The 25,937-nt window shown below is 41.8% G+C and overlaps 2 protein-coding genes across 3 annotated transcripts in view; one reads left to right on the forward strand and one right to left on the reverse strand.

The window, feature by feature from the left end:
* Nucleotides 1–1,501: 1,501 nt before the first annotated feature.
* tacc3 (transforming, acidic coiled-coil containing protein 3) lies at nucleotides 1,502–8,557 on the forward strand. Of its 2 annotated transcripts, none has more exons than XM_035674027.1 (17): nucleotides 1,502–1,619; nucleotides 3,382–3,547; nucleotides 3,976–4,103; nucleotides 4,188–4,234; nucleotides 4,319–5,444; nucleotides 5,547–5,592; nucleotides 5,719–5,821; nucleotides 6,012–6,070; nucleotides 6,163–6,293; nucleotides 6,463–6,550; nucleotides 6,656–6,784; nucleotides 7,361–7,428; nucleotides 7,523–7,566; nucleotides 7,666–7,826; nucleotides 7,930–8,036; nucleotides 8,113–8,233; nucleotides 8,341–8,557. In XM_035674027.1, the coding sequence occupies exons 2-17, from the start codon at nucleotides 3,383–3,385 to the stop codon at nucleotides 8,404–8,406; spliced, it is 2,589 nt and encodes an 862-aa protein (XP_035529920.1). In that variant the 5' UTR covers nucleotides 1,502–1,619; nucleotide 3,382; the 3' UTR covers nucleotides 8,407–8,557. The 2 variants fall into 2 exon arrangements, with proteins under 2 accessions (XP_035529920.1, XP_035529922.1); XM_035674029.1 differs by having other exon boundaries at nucleotides 5,550–5,592.
* Nucleotides 8,558–9,365: 808 nt separating this feature from the next.
* LOC118337146 (fibroblast growth factor receptor-like 1) overlaps nucleotides 9,366–25,937 on the reverse strand; it is a 28,149-nt gene continuing 11,577 nt past the window's right edge. Inside the window, exons 3-7 of the mRNA XM_035674030.1 lie at nucleotides 19,520–19,792; nucleotides 13,653–13,739; nucleotides 12,935–13,219; nucleotides 11,897–12,250; nucleotides 9,366–10,985 (exon numbers count right to left, since the gene is read on the reverse strand). Coding sequence (XP_035529923.1) covers nucleotides 10,543–10,985; nucleotides 11,897–12,250; nucleotides 12,935–13,219; nucleotides 13,653–13,739; nucleotides 19,520–19,792 — 1,442 coding nt within the window. The 3' untranslated portion in view covers nucleotides 9,366–10,542. The remainder of the gene's footprint in view (nucleotides 10,986–11,896; nucleotides 12,251–12,934; nucleotides 13,220–13,652; nucleotides 13,740–19,519; nucleotides 19,793–25,937) is intronic.

Consider the following 25,937-nt stretch of genomic DNA (forward strand, 5'->3'; position numbering starts at 1 on the left):
AATTACTTCTGTCGTGTTAGAGACTTATACTGTTAAAATTACCTTATATATACTGTCATTACCTTTTATATATACTGTCAGGTGTTAGAACTTATATGTCAATTACCTGTATATATACTGTCAATACCCTATAATTATGTCATGTTAGGACTCTTATATATATGTCAGTGTTGAGAACTGTATATACTGTCAGATGTTTGGGACCTTAATATTATATGTCAATGTTAGAGACCTTATGTTAATTAACTGTCAAGTTAGATACCTAGTATATACTGTCATTGTTAAGACTTATATATACTGTCATTACCTTATATATACTGTCAGTGTTAGAGACCTTATATATACTGTCAATTACCTTATATATACTGTCAATGTTAGAGACCTTATATATACTGTCAGACTATACTGAGCTATAGGAGCCTTTAACTGTAGAAACCCTAGTTTGTTTATATGCATTGTAGCAAATGCTACATTCATTTCTAATAATTATTATTAGACAGTGTTTGTGGATAAGTCAAAAATCAAGATTTTAGTTGCTAAATGATCTAAGATAAAGATATAATAAATAAAATAAATACAATAAATGTGAGGTTTTATCCAGGCCTTATTCACAAAGGTGTTTGGTCAGGAAAGATCATAATTCATCTGAGTTGAAGGACAAAATTGCTGATTAGAATTTGTGATATTTCAGGTAACAACAGTTGCTGAAAAAGGTTTATATTTAACATTTTGTGCATAGAAGATTTGCCAAATAGTGACTTATAGCTTTATATACCAAGACTTCACTCTTGAGGCCATCTTTAATATTGACTGGTTTGCAGCCAGTTATGAAATTGTCTACTATATAATATAATATCCACAAAGACACTGTAATAACACTGTACACTGTAATATACAGAAGAGCACAGTATGGTTAAAAGAAAAACTAATATTACTATCAAGAATATTACAAGCTAAAGATATAGGCTCAAATTAAATGTAGTATTAAATCCAAACTGAGGCTGTAATACACTTTTTCGTCTCTTTGATGCCACAAATTTAAATTTGTTTTGGTCTCTAAACAAGGACCAATCCTTTCTCTGGTGCTCGTGAAAACGGGAGAAGTCTCCCAGCATCACTTCCCACTTCGCTCAATCCAAATTACTGTTGTTCTGACACCCTCAAAGTAATCACGTTTCTATATGTACTCAATAAGATTATCAATTTAGTATCCTTTTATATATAAAGTGTTATTATTCAGGTCCTGGTCGCAATTACAAACCAGGGTTAAAAAAAAATGTTGATTTTCTCATGGTTACGTGTAGGTGCGTTTTTAGTCGTCGAAACTATTATCTTGTCATTGCTACTATCTTTGAAACTGGCCCGTTGGGCGCAGTCGTCGATTGGATCATATCCGCTCTTTGACCTGATTGGCTGCCTAACCAGGAAGCGCGTTGCCTTTGAACGTTTCTGGCCATTTCATTGGTGCGTTTCGAGACTTTTAAATTCCAAACGGTTGTCAGCCGCACAAGGCGAGGGAGGGCTTTTCAAAATCACACCAGTACTTCTTCTTGGTCACCCTGCAGTTGAATGCTTTAACGAAAGACGTTATCCTCTCGGCCAACTGCATCTGTTTCGAGGTACGTGTTGAATATAGGATGATAATATAGGAGCTTACGCCTCTTACTGTTGTCTGTTGGGAAAAAAGTGATCGTAAGTTTTTAAGTTTTCCTCCACTTTACGTCAACAGTTAGCCTAACCAGCGTAGCCTTTGTTGTTAGTTTAATGTCACCGCTAGTTCTGTTAATGGTAGTCTAACTGAGCTGAACAGGTGTCGACATTTGTTTGACTTTTATGACAAATCCCTCACTAACGTTCATTCTGCGGTAACCAGCTGTGTCTGTTTCTGTAACACGTTGAGTATTGATGGTGGTGTATGCTCTTTCAGTGGGGATCAGTAGCAGGAACTAACGGATCAGTGTTTGTCCCAAGACCCCATTAAGACAAAGATGTTGTTCATTCACGATTTGTGTGGACGTGTAAGCGGATATCTTGGATTCATTCTGGTCTGGGCCTTCAGTATCAGCGACTGCAGAAGCATCATGGTCCTTTTTCATGTTAAGGATCCTCACCATAGATGAACCAGAGACCACAGACTCCCAGTTTGAGAGGAATCAAGTCATTTTACTCAAAGATGATGAACTCTTCATAGTGATTTAATGATCAACCTGTGATCACTATAAATTGTAGTCAATAAAAACAGCCAACCACATTTCTTCCCTTGTTTTTTTAGCTTAAAAGTTAAATTAAAGTTAAAATATTCTAAAATATCCATATCCTTATATTGCTGGGGATCCCCTACAACCCACACAAGGACCTCTGTTGGTCCCCAGACCTCAGTTTGAAAACCACAGCCTTAGGCAGCTGTTTACAGACATTAATAAGGAAGCACATGTTTTAAAGTTTGTAATAGCTGATAATTGTATACTTGTTACTCACATACTAAAAATCCAAAGACTCTAGGTCGCCAAATATTTATTATCATCAAAATATTTCATAGCCGAACATTAAAACTCAAAGTCAGCTGGGACTCATTCAAGCAGACATTGTGAAATGTCACTGTATGAAAAGCACGGGGCAATAAATACATTAACAATGGCTGCATAAAATAAGGTTTTGTGTTTTCTCGCTCACGAGCATAGTTTATTGGGACCCTTAAATTTTGTCTTTTACATTAAACCACTTTAACTTTAGCCAATGTTCACACTTCTGGGAACCACAACCTAAATAATACTACTTTCAAAGCTGTAATATCAATTATATTAATAAATCAAATATATTGCTCATTACATGATGCTATTTTGGCTGATTTATATTAACAGTGACATACTAAAACAATAACTTGTTAGTGCTCTCTGGTGGACAAACTATGTAATGTTAGCACTGTTACTTCAGTCATGATGTACTGCAGTTGTTACTTATTGGCCAACATATAAACCAGTCTGGTACCAACATATATATCTGCAGTAAGCTCATACTGGCTGAAAGATTAGTTCACAGCAACATTGCCGGTCTAGCTTCAACTTAGTTGTTTTTTATAATTTCTTTGAACACAAATGGATCATGGTTCAGTTTTTCAACCTGCAAAAGTTTAAGAGTTTATTACACCAATAAAAAATAGACCGTATTCCTGTTTTTAAATCAAGATTTACCAATATAAGTAAATTCACATTGGTCTTGATTCTGCTGTTAACTTCACATGTCATCTTTCTCTATGCATCAGTAAACCCCCCCGACCAACAGCGTCTTATCAACCGGGTGCAGCTTTTAGGATGACGCCTCCCTCAGTGTCGTCGGGTCGTTTCAGCCCTGTAACGTACGTCTGTTTCTCTGCTTTCACAGGATGAGTTCAGTTGATGTGAATGATGAGAATCGTGGCGTCTGCCCGGGAGGAAAGCAGAACGGCTCAATTAACGACATTTTTGCCCTGGATCAGCCAACTGGGAGGCCGTCCATCCTGCGCCAGACAGAGAACCTGCCCAGCAAGACTGTGCCAAAGGGGGCAAAGGTACAGAGTCAGTTTACTTTTTTAGATGTTTTGTCCCCCTTCTCCTCTGGATTCTTCTCACACGCACTGTATTGACTTATAAACTTATAAGCTAAGCCTATATCTACCCTGAATTGGTGTAGTGCGATTGATAGTTTTGTTAAACCTGGACAACTTTATATATTTGATTCTTTGACCGTATGAGGTTTGACCATCCCCAATTAATCTGCAGCATATATCTGTACAACTTTAAACCAACTGTAATAAAAAAACAAAAGCAGAACACTTGTACACCTTGGTGGACAAGGATAGTTTCAGGCATGTTTCTAGTACAACATGTGTAAAGTATACTAACTTTTGTCGCACATAAATGTGGTGAAAATACATTTTGTATCCAGATAACTTGACTAACTTAAATTTGCTCTACTGATCGAATCACTTGTATGCAGGTTTGTTTTCAGACTCCAAGAAGAGACCCTCAGACGAAAAGAATTCTATCTCCCTCCAAGTCTGTCAAGATGACAAGTGTGGACGAATGTACGAAAGCAATGGAGACCTTAAATCTGGATCAAACAAAGTAAGCAACATTTATCTTACTGCAACATGCCTCCAGTGACATAGTTGATCAATTTAAGCAACAGAGTCTGCTTTGTTTTTACAGGACTTTACCACAAGATGCCACTGAGCTGCCAGATGAGCCCAAACAAGGTAATTTGTTAACAACATTACAGACCCATTTACCTTGAATGTCTGATTGCTGAAAAATAGACGTTAATCTTGAATTTTCCACAGAAGGATCATCGTATCCTGATGACGACATGCCGATACAAAGCAAGGGAGGCTATCAGCTGGATTTTGAAAACCTTGAGGCTATGAATCCATTTCAGGGGTCTAATAAGATGATGCTCTCTCCTGCGAGGCCTGCAGTTGAAATCCCTCCTGCAGATCAAGCTGAGTCTCAGCACACGCAACAAGAGAATATCTTGGCAGAGCCTCCCAAAATAGAATCTGCACTAGATGAAACGCTTCCGTTTACCCCGTCCGTGGAAAACTCGCTGGTTGACGTCTCCGCCGACATCAGTTCCACAGACAGCAGTGTGGTCACGATGATGAAGGTCCCAGCAGAGGACCAAGAGTCGTGCACTGCCACACCTGATGAAAAGCAACCTGCTCAAATGTCTACGAGTGTTGATGAAGGCAAAGTATCGGGTAGTTTTGTGGAAGATGCTCCATTGCCAGTGAAAGGTTCTTACTCCTTGGATTTTGACGACCTTGACGCAATCAATCCTTTCCAAACCGGTGGCTCTAAAATTCAGAATTCCCCTGTCCTCGGGAGAAAGGTGCCAGATAATAATCCACCTGCCGAGGAGACGCAGATAAAGGAAAATAAGCCCACTAATGTTGTTGACATGCCCGAGGTGGCTCAAGAGGTGCCTGTTCAACCCGAGGTGAAACCCATAGCTGCAGTGGCCCCAATCTCGGCCAATGCTGCCAAACCTTCAGCTGCTGAATCAGTGTCCCAGCCAGTCGATGCCCCAATCAAGGAGGGACCGGTCAAGCTCGAGTTCAATTTCGATGACAGCGGTGAGGTCAGACAGAAACCCCCACCCAAGAAATTTGGCAAAAGGCCACCTGGTCTAAAATCTAGAGTGGGAAAGCCCGCAACTGATGTCAAACCATCAAAAGAAACTCCAGCGAAGCCTGATGCCGGTGATGTTGCTGATGTTCCGGTTTCCAAAGGCTCTTACTCACTTGACTTTGACAAGTTTGACAACCCGAACTTCAATCCCTTTGGCACAAAAGCAAACATGAACAACTCTCCGAAGGGCAGCAACAAATCCAGCCCTGATCTCATGGAAGCAGACGTTCCAGAGCAAACGGACAAGCCTGTGGAGAAGGAAGCTGTATCACCAGCAAGGTATGTTAACGTTTTATCTGTCTGTATCGAGCATTATTTGCAGTGGACACTGTTTTTAGCAACACTTAATTTAAATTAAAGTTTGTATGCTTTTGTCCCCTGTAGTGCTGGAGAGAGTGTCCCAGCTGCTGAACCCAACCCTGGAGTGGTAAGAGAAGTTGGATTTAATCCTAAAATCTTTCTGTAACTTTCCTTTGGTTGTGTGTTTTTCACAATAAATGTTATTGTGGGATGACAAAATGCTGAACACAATGCTCCCTCTGACCACCACAAGGGATTTCAACTCGAAGCTCAACATCCCATTAAGAGTCTTCCCGAGCAGAAGTCACAGACGGCCCTGTCAGAATTCAATGACGAGTTTGTTCCTGGAACCATGTGTAAGTAAACGTTGGCTATAACACTACTTTGTCTAAATCCACAAGGTTTTTAGAGTTTGGAGTGTGATTGCATGGAAGTTAAATCACTTTTCCACTTAAACGTTTCATTGTGTACAGTAGGAATGTATTTGGTGAAGCATCATTAAATGGAAAGCTGATTTTGATGTTAACCTATGATCTTTATCTCCAGTCATGGCCAATGACTTTGACGGACAAATGGATTACCTCGAACAGTTTGGGTCCAGCAATGTAAGTACTTACTCCATGCATGTCAAAAAACTAAATCCTTTGATTGTCAATGCATGACCTAAACTTATTTTAAATGTTTTTCTTGTCTGCAGTTCAAGGAGTCGGCGTTACGGAAACAATCCTTGTACCTTAAATTTGACCCCCTCCTGAGAGAGAGCCCAAAGAAGTCTGCAGGCCCGGCTGCTCAGACCCACGTCCCTCGCCCCGGTGCCTTTGTTTTACAGTATGACGTACTTCTGTTTTCAGTTACTCTGACTGCTGTTGCTGTCACTGGACGTTAGAGCTAAATTTGTTCTGCTTTGGACATCCTGTACAACAAAATGAGATTTGTCTGTAACGTAACCACTTTGGCCACTTCACAAGTTTTATTTTTTTTCTCCTCCCCAATTCAGGCTTGCAGCTCCTCAGATGACAGATAAAGTGACTGCAAACAGACCACAACAAGATGATTTCAAACTGTTTGACGATTCTACAGCACTAGTAAGTCACTCTCTGCAACCATTGACGGTGTCTGTCCATTGTTGGAAACAACAGTCAATGCGTCCTTGCTACGTCTCCTAACTTTTTATTTACACTGTTATCTAGACTCCTCAAATCTTTGAGAGCCTCGTCCCTCCTTTCCACCAGCCAGCAAACACGGAGGATGCTATTATTGAAGTGCTGAAGTACAGTCAAAGAGACATGGATGCAGCCATCGGCATGGTCCAGGCAGAAGTATGTCCCGCTCAGTGTTTTGTGATTTTACATGAAACAGCAGTTGTTTCAAATGCTGAAAAGTTCTTTTTTTCCCATTTTGAAGTCACTTTGTTTGTGTGTATGTGAATACAGTACTTTATTGTACAGACTGAACCAACCACACTAGACCTTTTTTTTTCTCTGGTTTTCCAAACAATCCCTGGAGCAGTTTAATCTGATTCAACCACAGTGCATTCTGGAGTAAACACAAGCATCTAATATCAAAGGAATGTGTTTAACAGGCCATTGTCAATGATTGTTTAGCTTGCAGGGTTGTTGGTGAATCTTCCATCATTTACCGAGATTAATATTTCATAAAGTAGGATAATCCTTTTGTTAAAGATGATCACACTAGGGACATTGTTTAGTTCAGTAGCAGTTGTTATAAACAGAAAGGCCCTACAATCAAATCCAACTAACACACAGACATACATTTTGAAAAAGTAAACCCCCTGTGTGTAGGTATGTAGGTTGGAAAAAGCCCTCACTCTTTTCTAAATGACACTGATTAAACAAAGACTTCAGAATAATTAAAGTGTGCTTTTTCTCATATAGGCAAAGGAAAAAGATGAGCAGTGGAGTGCAAAGTATAAAAAGCTTCTTGAAGATGGTCAGGAAATGAGGTGAGCTGTGGGTTGTTTACATTTGTTTTTGTCATTTGAATTAAATTATATGAAAGTTTAGAGACATTTGACACATTTCTTTTTCCCCACACAGGAAAATAATTGCAGAATTTGAGCTTATGATTGCAAAAATGATGGGTAAGTTAATATAAATGATGTGTATATATCACAGTCTTGAGGATTTCTAATGATGTGGTGTCTTAACAAGAGCTCTTTTAACTTGTTTGTATTATTCAGCTGATCAAGAGAAGGAGAGGGAGGTGTCCCAGGCGAAGCTCAATGAGGCCCTGCTGGAGAAGGAGCAAGTGTCCAGTGACCTGAACACCATGGAGAGATCTTTCTCTGACCTCTTCAAGAGACTGGAGAAGTACAAGGACGTTGTTGAGGGTTACAAAAAGGTTAGAAAACATGAGCACTTGCCCTGTTCTAAACCACAAATACTAGACGAAGGTAAACAAATCTGTAGCGGTTGTTAAAATGTTTTCTGTGCCTTTTCCCCAGAATGAAGAGACTCTGAAAGCTTGCGCTCAGGACTATCTCGCCAGGATCAAAAAGGAGGAGCAGCGCTACCAGACCCTTAAAGCCCACGCTGAGGAGAAAATTGGCCAGTAAGAAAGCTGACCGTTGTGTTAACAATGTAAAGTGAAGGACTCGCAGTTTCTGACACGTATTATTCATCTGCAGTGCAAATGAAGAAATTGCTGAGGTGCGGTCCAAGAACAAGGCTGAGGTATCTGCACTTCAAGCCCAGCTGCGTCGGGAGCAGCTGAAGGTACAGTCACTGGAGAAGAGCCTGGACCAGAAGGTGAGTGAAAAAAATAATGCAATAAATAATAATACATTAGATGGTGTATTTGCAGCGGTCTTGATTATCTTAATATTTTTTTTAATTTCCCTTATTTTAATTTACAGGAGAAGGAGGCGGAAGAGCTCACCAAACTTTGTGATGAACTTATCACCAAAGTCCAGAAGGGTTGAGCTCATTTGTAAATACTGTTTACTTTAATTATTTTTTCTGTTTTTCTTTATTGTTCGTGTCCTGATCCTTTTCTTGTGTAGACTGTTGTTTGTCTTTGTTAATGTTCTTATAATACTGTAAAAAAGTTAATAAAGATGATTTACAAGTTTACCAGTGTGATAATTATTACTCAGTTATTTCAATTTCTGCATGATTACTAACCACTAGGGGGCAGTGTTTTTCTTCATAATGTCTTGAATTTTGTCATCTGGGTTTTGGATTTGAAGCATTATTTATGGATATGGAAGTAACACCGTAGTTTTGAAGTCTAAAAAAAGTAATTGTGTAGAGTTTCTACTTTGTACAAGCTGTTCAATATACTCACCCCTCATCTGTCTGGAGCCAAAGCTCATCTCCATCCTGCAATTCTCGCAACAAAGCAGCTCACCTGACACAATGCTCCCCTTCTTTCCTGAGCAATCACAGGGTCTTGTCACATCACTCCCAGAGCAGGACAATGCACTTCCTAAACGGTGAAAGGAAATCCTACCTAGATTGGAGTTGAATGAGGTGGTAGTGCGGACCGGGGGGGGAGGCGGAGGGAGTCAATTCACTTTAAATGGGGAGGGGGGGAGGAAAAGATGCTGGTCACTCGGTGTAGTCTTGCAGGGGCCATCACTCATCTAAAAAGGGACTGTGTGAGACTGCTCTTGTGTCTGTGTGGTATCTATTCAGTCATTCATCCCAGCAACTTCTGTCCCTCTGCTGGCTGCCCTCTGTGTCACCCTCAGCAGACACTTCAACTTGCTCAAAGGAAGAGAAAGCTGACCTGTCTGTACCCAGCCCTTATGTTTCAGGACGGGTAACCGCCACCGGTACCGTTATCTGATTCACAAGGGCTTTTACGCCAAGCACAAACTGCATTCAGACAGATATTCATGAGTTGAACAAATACATTCATCTTCGTGAAGCATGTAACTTAATTCCTTTTAGGTCATTTAATCAAAACTGCCAAACCATCGCACTTTAGATGATTTAGTTTTTGAGCTTGAACAGAGTACATCATACAAGATTGTCAAATATAACCAATTACATACAGAATTACCTAAATATTGGCATGAACTAAATGTGATTAAACTGGGTGACAAAGTACTCAAAATGTACTATACATGACAACAATAGTATACTTTAATAACATTACATAGATATGTAAAACGCCTTACTCTGAAAAATAAACTTTGATACATTTTTTAGCAAAATAAATTAAATATTCATGACTCAATCTGATTATAAATGACTACAGCTTCATAAACTGTGGTTGGATAATGTCATCCTCTGCTGGTTTACCTCAACATGCTACTGACTGATGATGGGAACCTAACTAAAACAAATGTTAAAAGTTAATGAAGACCAATTCAGATAACATGGAAACACAATTCTTCCATCCCTTGCAGTCTTAGGCAAGGTTTGCATGCCATAAAAAGGATATAAAAACTTACCAGTCTACTATCTATGTCACTTTTAACGGAGGACAAAGTGAGGGATGGAGAAAGGTAACGTAAAGGATAGTGGTCAGCATTCCAAACATTATGCATCTTTAACAAACATAAGGACTACCTGAGTAGGAGCATAAAACCAGCCCCCTTTTGTAAATCTTGAGTACCATTTTCATCTTCATTACCAGGCAGAACACACAAAGCTTCTGCGCTCCAACAGCTGAATAAGTGAAAGGTAAAACCTGACCTCCATTTTCTGCTACACCAAGTAGGAAAATGCAAAATTCAACTGCTGAGGAAGAACTTTCAGCTGGCCTGAATAGCTGCGATTAAACTCACACGCTGCAAAAAAAATAGAGTCCTTGTCCTTTTTGTATTAAGTGCACAACAAGGATTCATGGATTTTAGTGGTGTGAGGATCTGACAGGTAAAAAATGAGCACCAAATATGGAAGTTTGGATGTAAAAACACAAGGTGTGTATCACTGGCCACTGTTTTTTTTTTTTCCCCCACATGCACACTCTTCCCAGAAATCTCCAGCTATGAGAGAAGAAGAGTAATGTCAGGTGAATGTTGCTCAGGAGCTGCTGTTCAGGTCCACAGCTCATCGTCCCTCTGAGATACTGGAGCAGTGTCAGTGGGAGATATTTGGCACTGAGGCTAACACTGAAAATGAATGTGTTGATGCTGATGTACTTTCCCGTCCACGTGGGAGTGAGTGTGTGTGTGAATGTCAGTGTAGATTTTGGGGTAGATTTTAGGGGGGATTGTTGGTCCTCCCTGGGTGAGGAGGAGCTGTTGCTGTGCCAGGTACTCCTCGTAGTTCATGGAGCTCATGCAGTCTTTCTCTGGGCTGGAGGAGCTGGAGGACGGAGCCACGCAGCCCCGGTCCCGCTCTCGATACGGCAGCCGGTGGGAGCTCTGCAGTACCTGTGCAGTCGCCGCTGGAGCGCTGGGAGGGGGACAGTGTTTTCTGCTCTGGCAGAACCACAGCAGCACTGTGCCAAAGATGAACACTATTCCAGCAGGGATGCCAATGATGACAGGCCAGGGGAGTGAGCTGGGGGCTGGCGAGAACATGGGCGTGATGGGAGGCTTCGTGTCTGCAAAAGAAGGGGGCCAAAATAAAATCAAAACAAGTTTCCAACTCTGTTGCCAAGAGCTTGTTTAAATATACAGGTGAAATGCTTGAGGCCTGAAACAAATGATCATTTTCACTATAAATGAATCAACTGATTAATTTTGGATTCAGCATCTAGTCAATAAAATGTCTGAACGCCAGCCCGAAGATGTTTTAATCATTCAGTCTTCTCATATACGACCATCTGTTATCTTACGTTGTGGGATGGAAACCAACCAAACTCCATCCACTGAGGAAGACCGTGAGACGCCACTGACAGCTCAAATATTTCACTTCAGCTTATTGCAATAAGCTGAAGTGAAATATTTGATTCACACGGATAGAAAACCTCACATTTGTGAATGTTTGGCAGATTTTTTCATCAAAATCGATCAAAACTTTTTTCTTTTTAATTAATGAATTGATTCATCATTTCAATTCTCTGACTGCTTTATTCATTTCCTTCAGTTTAGGTGCAGAGAAACTAAAGCAAAAAACTAAAACCCCTAAAAAACAAGCTATTCTGTCTCTAGTCAGGTTGATTGATGATACATATTTGGTGGAGAATAACAAGTCCAAAACATATCAAAACTGACATAAAACAGGTAACAACAAAACATCTGTGCTAGTTAAGATTGCTTTGTTGTCATCTGTCCTCTTTACTTTTCCCTGACATGTATGCAGTATCGCTTTCATTTCAGTTAAACATTCCTCTGATTTTATTGTGTTTCGTGCACTAATGCAGATTCCTAAAAATAAACAACCGCATAAAATACACAAACTGATAGCACAGATCCTCGTCCAAGCTGCTGATTTGTTGCTCTGCAGTACGCTTTGTGACGTCCTGCTGCTGTGGCGGTGGGACACAGTAAACAGACATTGGCCAGGCCTCACCTGGCAGCACAGTGAGGAAGGCGCTGCGGAAGCTGTAGCCCATGGTGTTGGCGCCTAAGCAGATGTACATGCCGGCGTCCTCCTCCTTGGCACGGGTAATGAGCAGCTTGTTGAGGTAGGAGCCGTCGGGTCGTGACCACACCTCCCCCGTGGGCAGAACCACAAATCGGTGGTCTCCCACCTCGATGGTGGAGTTGTAGCGGCTTTCCTCGTTAGACTCCACGCGTTTGAGCCACTGGATGACCGGCTTGACGTCGCTCCTCACTTTGCACTGGAACGACGTGGTGCCTCCGTAGTCCACCGTCGTGTTGACCGGGTGAGTGCCCGTCAAAATAGGCTTAGAGTTTGTCCTCTCTGCATAAAAACACAGGTGAAAACTGTCACACAGACATCTTTTGACACGACAGCCCTTCTGTGGATAGAAGAGGTCTTAGTTGTCCATACCATTATTAGCCTCCGGCTTAGAACTTATAATTGACAGAGAGGGAGGAATACCACATGTAACACAAGAAGTATGTGTGATTAGTTTCCTGTCTTTCTTTGCTCCTGGTTGTACAGCACACATTTCTCATGGGGAGGGGGGGGCAGTGGGTCTGGCAGACAGCTGGGCTTTAATCAGCTCCAGATTGGGTGGAGGGTCTCTGAGTTGAACAGCCTCTTTCTCTCCCTCTCTCTCTCCCCCCTGTGCAAACACCAGGGCACAAGCCCTCACTCTCAAGCCTGCTTCCTCAATATGCTTCTCATATACATGATTACACAAGCACATTCATCCATGCAGCGAGGATATGAATAAGACCTGCTGATCGCAATCAGACGTCAGGAGTAGGTAGATCAGAGAGATGTGTAATGTGTTTTTTTAAAGGTTACAGTTCCTATGCTTTAAATTTCCTGCAGCAATGTACAAAAGATCACAAAATGATCCACGCAAACAGCAGTAATCATTTAAATGAATTACCTTTGCCTCATCTGTTAGCATTGATATTTCCAGGTGAATAGGTTTGGTATGCGTACAGCTCAGCCTCTCTGTGGGTTACTTACGTATGACCTCGACTTTATAAGTGGCGTTGATTTCCCCTGCCCGATTGGAGACCCTGCAGGTGTATCTGCCGCTGTGCTCTGGCGTCAGGTTCTTCAGACTCAGAGTCCACTTCTTCTGACGGCCCTCGCCGACCTCCTGCTCCGTCAGCGGCCTGTCGTCCTTCAGCCACACGATGTCCGGTCGAGGATTTCCACTGGCCATGCATTTGAGCCGCACCGAACTGCCAACGGGACGAGCTATCACCCTTTTTCTCATCTTAGCGGGCTGGGTAAAGCGGGGACGCACTTTAGGGGACAGAAGAAGAAACATTTAGTAACTCATCACACTGGACCTTGACCTACAAATCATATATACAGTTCAAATGCGTCCTGTGATGTTTTACATTATCAGATGTTTTTGTTTTTCTTTCTGTTCCAGACACCAATTGATGTTTATTCATTTCTGTATGGCATGAAAATCAAATGGCAGACTACTGTAACTTGTTAAAGTCTGTATTTGTCTAAGGTGCAGTATCAAAGTAATGCAGGGGCCCATTGAGTGCCCGGGGGTGAAATACATCCAAAAATCTAAAAACACAGCAGCGTGGTTTGAATATGTTTAGCTGTGATGTAAAGTGAATGTGATTGTTTTAGTAAATAGGATAAAACTTGCAGAAACACTGTTATGGTCCTTTAATTTACCACTGCATCACTGAAAGCATTCCAGCAGAGCTCTTACCATATTTCTCTGACAAGCCATCGGCGCCCGGGCCAGACTCTGCTCTATCAGCTGCTCCTGGTCCAGTTTTATCAGAACCTGAGTCGTCTATTAACACAGCAGAGCAACAGTTAGTCAACAGTGGAAGATAAAGGAAATCCTGAAGCAGAGAATTCAAACTGCAAAAATGACTTACAAGTTGTAAAAGCGGGTGGTAGATTATATGAGGCGATCCAATTACAGTTTTACTTTTATAGTATAAAGATGTGTGCCCATTTGAGTTGACCTGATGATACCAAATAGCCACTCAATTAGGACATTTTGTATTTTCTTTCCACAAATTTAAGATAAAAAAAAATTTCTGGAGCTTAAGCGCGAATGCATTTTCCAGTTTGTACAGCAGTATTAAGGACAGTGTACACTTTAATATTATCAGTATGTTCCTACTTTTATAGCCCGTATTAACGTTGCATTTGAATTTTGCTCTTTATTGTTGACAGTGTCGCCATCACAGCTCTTATGGCAGCGATCCAACACCAAACAGGCCCAGCAAAGTGTTCTTGGCTCTATCTGAGTAAATTTAGCATTTATAGATAGGCTCCTCTGAGCGGGGTGCATGCTCAGGTCATACTCCGCACCATTTGGAAGTAATATGATAAGTTTTCATAAGCCCAGTTCCAGGAGACAGCTGTGGAGTTTATGTCATTGGCTGACATCATGCAGTGGAGCTAAGACGGGGCTTAGAGAAAATATAATGAGTGAAACCTAATCGACGGTTTGTGATGCGTATCGACTTTTCGAGTTAAGCATTGATGAATTAACAGAGCAGATCAGGTTCCTCGCCAATAACTGCCACTCTGTGCAGGAGACGTTAAGCAGATGATTATTGGAGGACGGCTGTCGTTAAATGATTTTATATGATCCTACTGAGGTGTCACTTCACATTAGACATGGTAGTCTACGTCATTCTTAACATTTCTAACAAACTTTACAACCGTAAGTCAAGGGAAAGATAAACACAATATCACAATGTAAAGGCCAAGTCAACTATGTCTTAATAACAATACAAAATGGAAAAACTTCCAGCCAGTTCTGTACCTTTTTATACCTCTTTTCGATTTCGAGTTCAGTGCCGCCTCAAGTTGGATTTTTCTATGCTGTTTGGCACACTTGATTCCCTCTCAGGGCCTGATTGGGTCAGGTAAAGAGACCAGATGTGACTTCTAACCCCCACGTTCTGCCTCCTTTCGAGTCCCCCCGAAACCCTCAAAGCTCTCTAGGGTTCTCTGGGTACAAACCCTCCTTTGTTTGTCCCCTGCAGCACCAAGCCCAGCCGTGATGTCATGGCTATTTGAAGGGGTTTAACTGGCCAACTATAATAACCCATTCCTTTAAAAAACAGCCTCCACTGGAAGAAATATTTCTCTGTTGCTCACTTGGGCTCTCCACATTCCTCCCGGTTCCTGAACCTCCCAATCAAAACAGAACATGGTCCCACACTGCCGGGGTTTTCGTTTTGACTTTTTTTTTTTCCTGAATCTATTTCCTCTCTACTTTTTGGCAATTCTAGGGAACAATGGCACCCTTTATATGTCTCTCCTGTTAGAGCTATCCCTTGCCACTATTGTCTTTGCACAATGTTGGCTCACTACACTGCAGACAGGGGCAAGGTATGGCTGTCAAATGATTGTTATTTTTGGAAGATTGTAAAACATTTTAATCAATAGATGAGGAGCGACAGAAGGGCCTCTAAATATATGAGAGGCCTGTGCTTGTGTACTGGAAAGTAAATAAAAGCTGAAACATATTATGGAATCGGTGATCAAACAAAAATCCTTATACTTGATGTATTGTATGAAATCAAAGGTTCATTATACAAACGGAAATTCAGCTAAAGAGTCATGATTTAAGTGCTTGAATATCCAAGAAAATGCTCCGAGAGAACGTATCAAATTGTTTGAAATGCAATCAGCCTCCTTCCATACAACTTAGATCCATTCATAGACTCGCTACAGTGTTTAGGGTCTGACGCCATCCCCTTCCACTTCATTCACAAATCCAGCCACAGGAAACAGGTCACTACACACGCTCTCCCCGCTGGCCTCCTGTGCCAGCTGAATCACAGGAAAAGGCCTGATGATTTGAGGTCACAATGAGCTCCAGATGTTGTTGGGGACATTGTAATGTCCAGGGAAAGTTAAGCGCAGTGGCCTTGCATCACACTCTGGAAATCTCCAAACAGCTACCACATGTGATCAGTCACACACGGGGCAGTTTATCCAACAGTTGGCCCAAACGGCATCTCCCGAGAGGAGCGGAATGAAAAATGTGCTGCGAGAGCCAACATCTCCATGTATATATAATGAGTGCTGCCAGCCGTGTATTAGCCCTGTAATATATTATCTGTGCAGACATAAACATTAAAATCCAATACTGTAAATGTTAATATGACAATCCCATCTTAATGCTGATATGAAGCCTGCTGTAGCCTGAGCAGCTGAGGACGGAGAGGTTGCTGCATGCATCGGTCTATCCTGGTGGGGGTGCTGGGAGGTGATGGGGGCCAGTTGTCAAGAGACCACCCCAAACAGGGCCCAAACAGCCAGCTGGAGGGATTGAGGAGGCGCCATGTTGCACTGACTGACCAGATTCTTCAGATAGCTCAGGGGAGGACAGGCTGTCCACTGGCAGATGGGAGGAGGGATATCTCTCCAGCTACAGTGGAACACCCCCCAACTTACATCACCCTGCAAAAACCCCTCACTCTCTCACCTCCAATCTCACCCCACGTCTTCGCTGTCTCTTTATCTTACTGTCTTTCTTATGCTTGGCTTCTCTGCCGGGTCCCAGGCGATGTTTAAAAAGTTATACTCTCCACATTGGGCCTTGAACTTGAACAGCTGCCAGGATTTCGTCGACCCTTCTCCCCTGACCGGCACTATAACTGACTGCAGTTGCTTCTCTTTCTTTTTCCCTCTGCGATCCAGTAAAAATAATAAACTGACATGATGGATACTGTATGAGGAGCTATGCTGGGAGCTACCCCTCATTTACAGTGTCTAAAATAAATAATCTCTCTCCTCTGATCTTTTTTAGCAACATAATAGGCCTCCCAGCAGGTCACTACAGTCAACTGCACGCAACTAAATGAAAATGGCTAACAATTAGGCGATTCAACGTTAATGGAAAGTGTTGCTCATGATAATTGCAGACTATTTGGCTGCATTAAGATGATTCCAATCCTGGAAGTATTTTGACAATGAGGCCCCCTAATCTTTGTGGCAAAAAAAAGGCACCCAGAATGCAATGCAGCTCTGATGGAGCAATTACCTATAAAAACAAACCTTGTGGTGATGGCCTGCCAGTGCCTAATGGGATGACGGACAAGAGAGCAGAAAGGGGGGGGTTGTTCTTGTGAAATGTAGACTGGTTGTTTAGTATCTCGAGTCGGTCTCTCACGCACACACCACCACCAGGACAAGTAAACCAGATCAGGATTAAGAGTCAGGCCAGAAAGTCTCTAGGTAACTCCATAAAGGGCAAAAACAGTCCTGATAAAAATCTCATGGAAATATGCTTCCAAGAAAGACTTATGATTGAACTTCCAATGGTATTTTTTTCCTAACGTAATCACCGAGTGGGAGTAGAGCAATGCATGCAGTCAGGTTGAACTGATCTCCCAGCGATCCCTGCCCGCTTCGTCACAGCAGTCTTAAACTGTTTTCATTGAAGTCTTCATTCTCACTCAGTCGCACTGCAGCAGAAGCCAAACCAGACAAATTATCTGTCACGTAAACACACCGCAAGGAAAAAGTTGTTATCTATCACTGAGATTAATTGGCTAATTGTGTGTGTGTGTGCTCCCTGAATGCGTGTGTGAGTATAGGCTGGCTTTAATTTATCAAAATTATGTACAGTATTTGGCTCTACTGCAAAGACAAATACTTTATTTAAAAAATAAGCTGTCTCACATGTTTAAAGAGGCCAGTGGTCAAGGAAATATTTAAACTTCTTTCAGTGCTTGAACTTCAACTGAATCTTCAACTACTTTTTACACTTTCACTTCAACTTCATTCGGGTCTTGCACTTTAAAGGTGGTGTCAGTCATTCTGGAGAAAGATAGTTGATTGTTAAGTCTCATTCCCAGGTTGTCAAATACTGATGCTTTGGAAATGAAACTCAACACTCAACTATCTTTTTCCAGAATGAGTGATCCCACCTTTAACTGAAACTTCAACTTCTTTTAGCACTTTCATTTTAACGGCTAATTGAACTTATTCCAGAATTTGTATTTTGACTGCCACTTCAACTACAACTATTTCAGCGTTTCAGTTATTTCAAATGTTTCAACTGTAAATTTTCTCCAATAAGCACACGTAAATGTTAAAAAAATAAACTTAAAAAAATGCCTTTTTTTAAGTTTATTTTATTTTTCTACATATCTTGTAATAATTTATAATCTTGTGGCCCTATAGTGATGACGCCATGTAGAAAACCTTTTCTTTAAAATCAATTAAAACTCAAATGCCAAAAAACAAAAGTGTGAGTTTAAATAAAAATATCTACCAATGTGTTTGGCTGCTTTTTGTTTCTTTTCACATTGACTCCACTACCCACTTGAAAGAATCTGCATTTATGACTCAATCTGTCACATCTAAGTACACCGAGGATTGTGACCGTATCCAACCAACGGAGCCTTGAAACAAACCTAAAATGACACGTTGTCATTCCTCACATGATTGATTCTGGATGTATTCCACAAAGAAGTGTTCAGTGTATGTAAAAACCCAGAGTGCCTTTTAAGTGAAATGCAGACACAGACATAGCCACGTCTGACTTTGATACTATATAACTGTAACCTTGACATTATAGCTGGCTCCCTGCCTCAATCTCCAACCTTTCATTTTAGCACAATCAGCAGACACCCTCTCTTTGAACTCACTGGCAACTTCATATTGAGGGGGACCCTAAAATAAACTTTGGTCTGTCTATTCTCAACTCATGAGCGTGATTTACTACAAAAAGCACAGTTTTCTGAAGTGCTCTGTGTTTTCCACATCTGTCTGATTATGGCTCTTCTTCTAAAGCCCGGCTGTCAGAAGACCAGGATGCAGCTCCTCCTGCGAGGCAAAGAGAGAGAGAGCACAGACTCTGGCCCTAATTAGGCATCTTAGAGTAATTAGACTAAACACAGCCTTCACGCTCCACTCCACTCATTCATCATGCTCTGCTCTCGCGCAGAGGAAATGCACTGTATGCACATGCACAAACGAGTAACACACTCGATCAGACTGCGCGTAATCCTCCAGGCCCCATTCAAGAGCTGTGCGAGAGTCTGAAGACAAACCGGCACTATTACACCGAATGTGTTTCTTATTGCGGAGCTGCAGACCTCCTGCCTCCACAGAGTGTAGCCTAAGGAAAAGGAAGAGCTCGAGATCCAATTGAGTCACAGAGGATGAAGGGGTATGAAACAATATCCCGTGCCGCTGTTGACTTTGGGCAGGGAGAAGTAGGGGCTGTAACACATACAATAGTTGAAGGGATCAACCACTAAACCTCCATAAATCCACTTGTTTTAGACCCCGACCTCTGTGAGTGATGCTGTCTTTTAACATTTGAACTGTGGTGATATTTTACACTGCAGGAAAGTGTTATAAATATGGCTTCAAAACAGCAGAAGATGAAGTGCTCTGGTCGTACAAATCAGGAGACTGACTCACCGCTACGGTCTCTGGTTTGAGATACCAGACAGGTGACTTCATATTTTAAAGACGCTGAATTGAGCTTTAGTTTTTAACAAGAGTGACACATCTTAAAATCCTTGATGATCTAATCTCACAATGCTGCAGAGCAACAGGTTATACAAACTATCCATCTGCACTCACCGATGACGATGAGGGTATAGTTGATATTAACGCTGCCAAAGCCGTTGGTGGCTTTGCAGATGTAGGTCCCCGTGTCGTCTGCCTCCACCTCCTTGATCTTCAGGCCCATGCGGAGGATACGGAAACGAATCCAGCCACTGTGGATGTTGTGGTTGTCTTTGGTCCACATTATGAGCGGCGGAGGGTCTCCTTCCACTGGACATGGCAGCTTAATGTCGCTCCCGAGCCGTGCTGACTGTCTATGAGCAACTTTCTCAGACACCCGTGGAGGTCCTGAGGACACACAAACACAAAGATGGTGAAATTTTTAAACCAGAAAACCTTAATATGATTTTGCAAAAAGAAAACAGATTATGTGTCTGAATATGCAGCCCACAATAACATTGAATGGGTTTCTTTATTTGTAGATGGTATTCCATTTTCATTTAATCATTTTTGCGCCAAAAACACAATTACCACAATTTTATTCTTGCCAGGGTGGAACAAATAATCAAATATCATTTAAACCAGTGATTCACAGCATTTTGCATTTCACAGACTAGGGCTGGGAGATATGGTCTAAAATTATAATCTCCAATTTTTTCACAACACACCCAATATGCAATTAAACTTTTTTTTTCTTCTTAAAAATAAAGACACCATATCTTTGGTGGTGTTAAAACATAACCCCATCTGTGATGACTTATCACTGGTGCCCTACTTCTCGTATAGGATATTATGGGAAAATTCTACAACATGTTGTTTAGATGAGTGGCTTAAATGGATTTGGGATTGTTGTACAGAGTCCTTAACAGCTGTATATCCCTGCATTATAACATTTGTACTTTAAATCTCGATTTCATGATTCAGTTATTTTTTGCATAATTTTAAAAAGGAAATCCTAAATAATTGTTTTATCGCCCAGCTCTACCTATGACCTTTTAAAACAATGCAATGTCTGACCACTTGTCAGAGGTTACATAACCTAGGTGTGATTAACAAGAAAAAAAGCAATGTTGAAGCAGTCAGAGAGGAGCCTTCTTCATATCCAACAACTTCTAAAAAACTTAAGTTTGCTTAACCACTTAATTTAATGGCTTCACAACCAAATGACACCGCAAAAACATTTTCTGAACAACGGACTAGGCAGCTTAGTGTATTGGAATCAACAAAAGAAAATATCTGAGTCCTGACTGGCCTGACTAAAACCAGTTTTAGTAACAGCTGTGATGTGGGCAGATGGAATGAGATAGAGGTAATTTGTCATCTTTTTGTCTGATTACCCAGAAACGTCGAAACCAGATTGTAATAATTGGACAAGCCCTGTCGTCCACTGCCTGCACAGAGAGGGTAAAGTGTTCTTGCTCTGGTTTTGTGTAGCGTGCAAGAGATCAAAGCAATGAGGGGGGCGGGTCACAGTGAGACGGACAGCAGCCTGTTCTCCCTGCTCTTAATTGGCTCAGGTCTGCCCCCTCAGATCTGGTGAAGTGGAGCGGGCCAAAACACCCTGTGATGGTGTTAGGAGGCCTGCGCCACTGCTCGCACAGCACCAGGCGTTCAACTAACCCCCCCTCCATCAAAAACTAAACAAAACCCAGAATTACTGAGCAGAGTAGACACCGAAGAGGAACAGGAGATTGGGGGGAGAGAAAAGGGGGGGGAAATGCAACCAAACCCTATAGCTGCAATAGCCCTCAAAAGTACACAGAGCACAGTCTGTGCCTCAGAACAAATGGCCGGTCTGGTAGCAGTAAAAACAATGGGGAGGGTAAGTACACATGGCCTCTGCCAAACATATACACACACGCTCAAACACACACACACACACACACAGAGTCACATTCCTTTGGTGCATTTCACACATGTGGTAAACAAGAAGAAGTTCATTATACTGATGGGGCCGCGGTGGGGGAAGGTGACACAGGTAACGCCATCTGGCTGTTTTATCCATCACGTTGCCAACAGATGTATCTCAGCTGCAGGTACAACATCTGGACTGCTGGGCCGGTGACCTCTGATGCTAAAACGCTGGACTTACTCATGTTTTCTAAAAATAATGGTTTATAAGTCATGCCACAAAACTCAGCGGAAAAATAATGAAACTTGTGAGCGTAAAACCGATGAAAAACTCCTTCCTTTTTTGTTTCTATGTCTTTCTCAACCATGCATGAACACACACACACACACACTCAGAGTTTTCCTTCCTCTCTGTGGATGGCCTTTCCTGGTCCACAGCATGCACAGGAAATTGGAAGTGTCATTGTTTATGTCTGTGGAGAAACTGCAACCACAGTTTTTTTGGCTGTTGTCAGCTGGCCCATATCTCACTCCTCAGCTACCAGGAAAGCAGAACAGAGGCGCTCACTGTTCAGTTTCTTACTCAGCGGACTCTGCTTTAGGACCACAAACAGGTCACAGCATTGGCTTGGTGCTGCTGGAGCTCACGTGGACTGAGTTGAGCCTAAAAGATCGAACCGCCATGAAAAAACATTTAAAATCATTGCCAAATCTTGAACCAATAGGGTTCAGTTATCTCTAATGACTTATAGTCACCGCCACTCAACCATGTGTTCCTTCTGGATTAATGGAGGGAACACACAGCAACAAGGGCCTGATTCATGTCAAAGGTCCAGCTGTAGCAAAGTGTCAAAACACACTGACCCAGCATTGGTACTGCTTCTGTCAAACAAAGACTTGTGAAAGTTGGAAGGACTTTTCCTGAGAGTTATAGTCTTCTTGAAAACAGGGGAACATCTGAACGCTTTTTTCCATTCGTAAAAATATACAACGGTGCACTGCAAAATCTCTCCGCAGTGTTGTTTGCAGAGTATTCGACACTTATTATATACCCAGCCTTCTAGTGGAGGATCCTTCTTTTAATTTGGCTTCATAAGCTTCTTCCGAGTACTAGTACGTTTTTTTTATATGATCAGATGGTTTTATTTTGGTCGTTAACCCGTATTAACGTATTATTACTTAGCTTTATAGTTACTGGTAGGTGAATTCCTTTACCTTGAAACAATCAATATGACTCTGGTCTGTATGGAAAATATACATTTACAGCAGGCAGCCAGTTAATTAAGCTTAGACTAAACTTCTTCATGTCAAGTATCCTCACAATAGATGCAGATTAGACCACAGACCCCCAATTTGAGAGGATTTTGTCAGAAGGAATCCCCACAGTAAACTTTTCAAATTCATTTTTAGGTTTCGATATTATAAAGTCGTTGTAGTCAATTAATGATCAACTAAGATCATTATACATTGCAATCAGTCAAAACCGAAAAATGTGTTAAAAGTTAAATGTTTTCTATTCCTCCTTTTGCTGGGGACCTCCTACAACCCACTAAAGGACCCCTGTTGGTCCTCGGACCACAGTCTGAAAACCATTGGCCTAAAGACTGGAAACAGAGGGAAACAGCTATAGCCTGGCTCTGTCCAAAGGTAACAAAATCCGCATACTAGCACCATGAAAGCTCAGACATTAATAATTTTATATCTCATTTGTTTAATCTACACAAAAACCAAACAAGACACACGTTAACGACAGGGCGGAAAAACAAACAAAAAATGAAGTAACAAATAAATAAGCACATTTACCAAAAATGTCTAACTATTCCTTTGTGGATAAAGGTCTATGTGATCTTGAATTTGGGTTTGGGGCTCCTGCTCTTGAGCTTTTTGGCTTAATAAACTAGAAAGCTTTGGCCTGCTCCAAGTGCTAGGAATGTGCAACAAATGATCTCCTCCCTCCATCTCCGCTCTTGAAAAAAACCTTTTGAAGTCCTTTTGAAAAACAAGGCGTGAAGAGGTGCTGAAATCAAGGACATCGTCTGAATAACTTAATAAGTATTTATGCTGTGTGCATGACCACCATCCTTTCTTCAATAGGGACTCTCCTCCTCCTCCTCCTCCTCCTCCTTCTTCGCCTCCTCAAGGACAGGTTCTCTTAACCTTGGAGTTGAAAGTTTTGAGGCAACCACACAGAGGCCCTCTGTAAAAAATCTAATTCTAAGAAAAGGGGAATTATTGCCTTATCTGCTTGATTGTAAAATAGTTTAAGTCTTACCAATGGAACATGTAATCACATCATACTGGAGGTAAAATGTCCCATAGCTGTACTTCTCTCTGCAGCTGTCTCCTGGTTGCTGAACTAAGCATACAGAGGCTGTGATGAATGGGAACCTGCCAGATTTATGACAAGCTGGTGAGTGTTTACTCAAATTGTTAGAATTGTTAGCTGCTCTCTAAATGGAAAATGATACACATGACCATATGGGCCTTCCCGTATTGCAGCATTGGTACGGCGCTCCTTATTATAGCCGAGCCCCATGTGTGAATGGAATCTTTCATAGCGCAGGAAGAGGAGGAGGAGGAGGAGGCCTGGCGACTCTCAGAATTAGCTCTGTTTTTCTTTGCTCAATTTGGTGATGGATTATTTTAAGAGAAAGGGGCACATTCAATAAGAGGCATTCTTGTGATTCAAACTAAATATAGCCATTTTTACGAAACCTTGTGAGCGGGTTAATGAACTGTTGATCTGATGTGCAGGCATCCGTGGAGGGAAATATGTTAGGAAAGAGCAACACAGAAAAAAAAAAATTACAAACTACAAAGGTTGCCAGACTTGAGCAATGTTCATCTGTGCTAGTACCTCTCTCCTCGTTTATTTTCTCTTTTACAAAACACCTGTGGACGTAATGATGTGTACATGCATTTTTCCTCCCATACAAATTGCTTTGGTCTTTCTAGCCACTGCAAACATATCAATAAAGGGTTGGCTTGGCTGCTGACAGCCGCTCCAATAGCGAACACCTGGAACTTAACCAAACGCAATGAGAACAACCTGATAATGCACGCAACACTGTCTGCCCACTACAGGATATAGTTATTCAAACAACACTGTAAACATCTTCTAATAAAAAGGATTTGGTCCTTAATCTCCAGCCAACTGCAAGAATTTCTTGTGCATCAAAAAGCTTTTGCTCACTGCCAGACTGTAGTGATTCATTACTAAGATAAACACTGATCTCAGTGAATGTGTCTTCAATATGCAGTATTTACATAAAGGATAAGAGGCAGAGAGACAGATAGAAGCTAGAGAATGCTTCCTCCTACTCAGCAGCACTGTGTTAGCTCAGCAGACCGTACAAGAGCAGACAGACCTCGAACATAAGAGAGGAAGTTTAATGGAGCCTGTGCTTCCAGGGAAATATTCTATCATGCAGCTCTTAAAACCTCAGGAGCACTTGTATAATACAAAAATATAGCAAAATGGATGGAAAGTCGAGTTCAGGGTAGAAAAAAATAATGCACAAAAAACTACATGAAAGCTTGAAACCAAATCTAGAGCCGGTGACTTTAGTTGAGACTGGAGGGGTTAGGTGAAGGCGAAAGGTGAGGCAGACACCGCAGCCTGGGGAGTGTGTGAAAGGCCAGAGCTTCTGTTCAGAGCCCGCTACTGCGCCTGGCTATACATTTCACAAGCAGAGATAAAAATCGGCATAAAACAGTAAGAGAGAAAGAAAGGGGGGAGAGCCACCTTGGCAATTCAAGAAAGGAGGTGGAGGTGGGGGGGGGGGGGGCAGTGACAGGGTGAAAGGGGACTGGATATGTGGAGGGTTCTGACAGCAGCGGGGCAGCGGAGGGTGAAGAATGCCGTCTTTTCTTACCCCTCCAGACGCCCTGCCCAGCAACTTCACCCAGTGTGGTAATCAATACCCGTTATTTTCTCCTCTCTGCTTTCCAATCAATAGATAAGAGCGGGGTAAGACCAGCCGGGACAATGGCTCTTTCTTCGGCACCATCTGATGTGGGCTGAATAGCAACTGCTTCGGTGGTGGGAATGGTACAGGAGGAGCTATTGGGTGACATGAGGGACTAGAGAAACAGCGGAGGGGGGGGTGGAATAATAAGAAAGAGGTAAAGAGAATAAGATGCTCCAGTCAATCTATCTGATTAAAGCAGAATCACTGGAATAACATCGCTGCTTGTTTGCAGTGAATCTGCGTCTGCTTCCTTCGCTAATGGCTCGAGAACAACGATCTCCTGCTGGCCCTTCATCAAAAGAACAGGAAAGAAAGAGAGAGAAATTACTCCAGCGTCATAAAGCTTCTGGAAACATCTCCATCACGCGGCCTACTCTTAACAGGCCCTACTGTGGAGCCTTTGAACTCTAAGCTGCTATATTTCATTAAACTTGACTGCCTTCTCCCGGCCCCAGCTGCCTCTGTCAGAGAAACGCAGCGTGTGTGTGTGTGTGTGTGTTTTTGTAGACTCCTTACTACCATCATCTGTGTGTGCAGGGACACAAAAATCCAGGCTCCACCCAAAATACATCCGTTATACATAAATATTTGTTTGTTTATCAATAAATGGGTCATATATTGTATTTTTTTTTCTACATGAAATAAAACATGTAAGCGTCAGGAAAAAGCAG

The sequence above is a fragment of the Morone saxatilis genome, unplaced genomic scaffold (genome assembly GCF_004916995.1).
Source record: "Morone saxatilis isolate NCDOM2014 unplaced genomic scaffold, NCSU_SB_2.0 Contig3, whole genome shotgun sequence".
NCBI classification, from domain to species: Eukaryota; Metazoa; Chordata; class Actinopteri; family Moronidae; genus Morone; species Morone saxatilis.

What these genes read in the sequence shown, in the direction of transcription:
- tacc3 (XM_035674027.1), top strand. Translation starts at nt 3,383, where the DNA reads ATGAGTTCAGTTGATGTGAATGATGAGAATCGTGGCGTCTGCCCGGGA. An exon ending in TTGTTGAGGGTTACAAAAAG is followed by an intron (nt 7,827 to 7,929) that starts GTTAGAAAACAT and finishes CCTTTTCCCCAG; the next exon opens with AATGAAGAGACTCTGAAAGC. An exon ending in GCTGAGGAGAAAATTGGCCA is followed by an intron (nt 8,037 to 8,112) that starts GTAAGAAAGCTG and finishes ATTCATCTGCAG; the next exon opens with TGCAAATGAAGAAATTGCTG.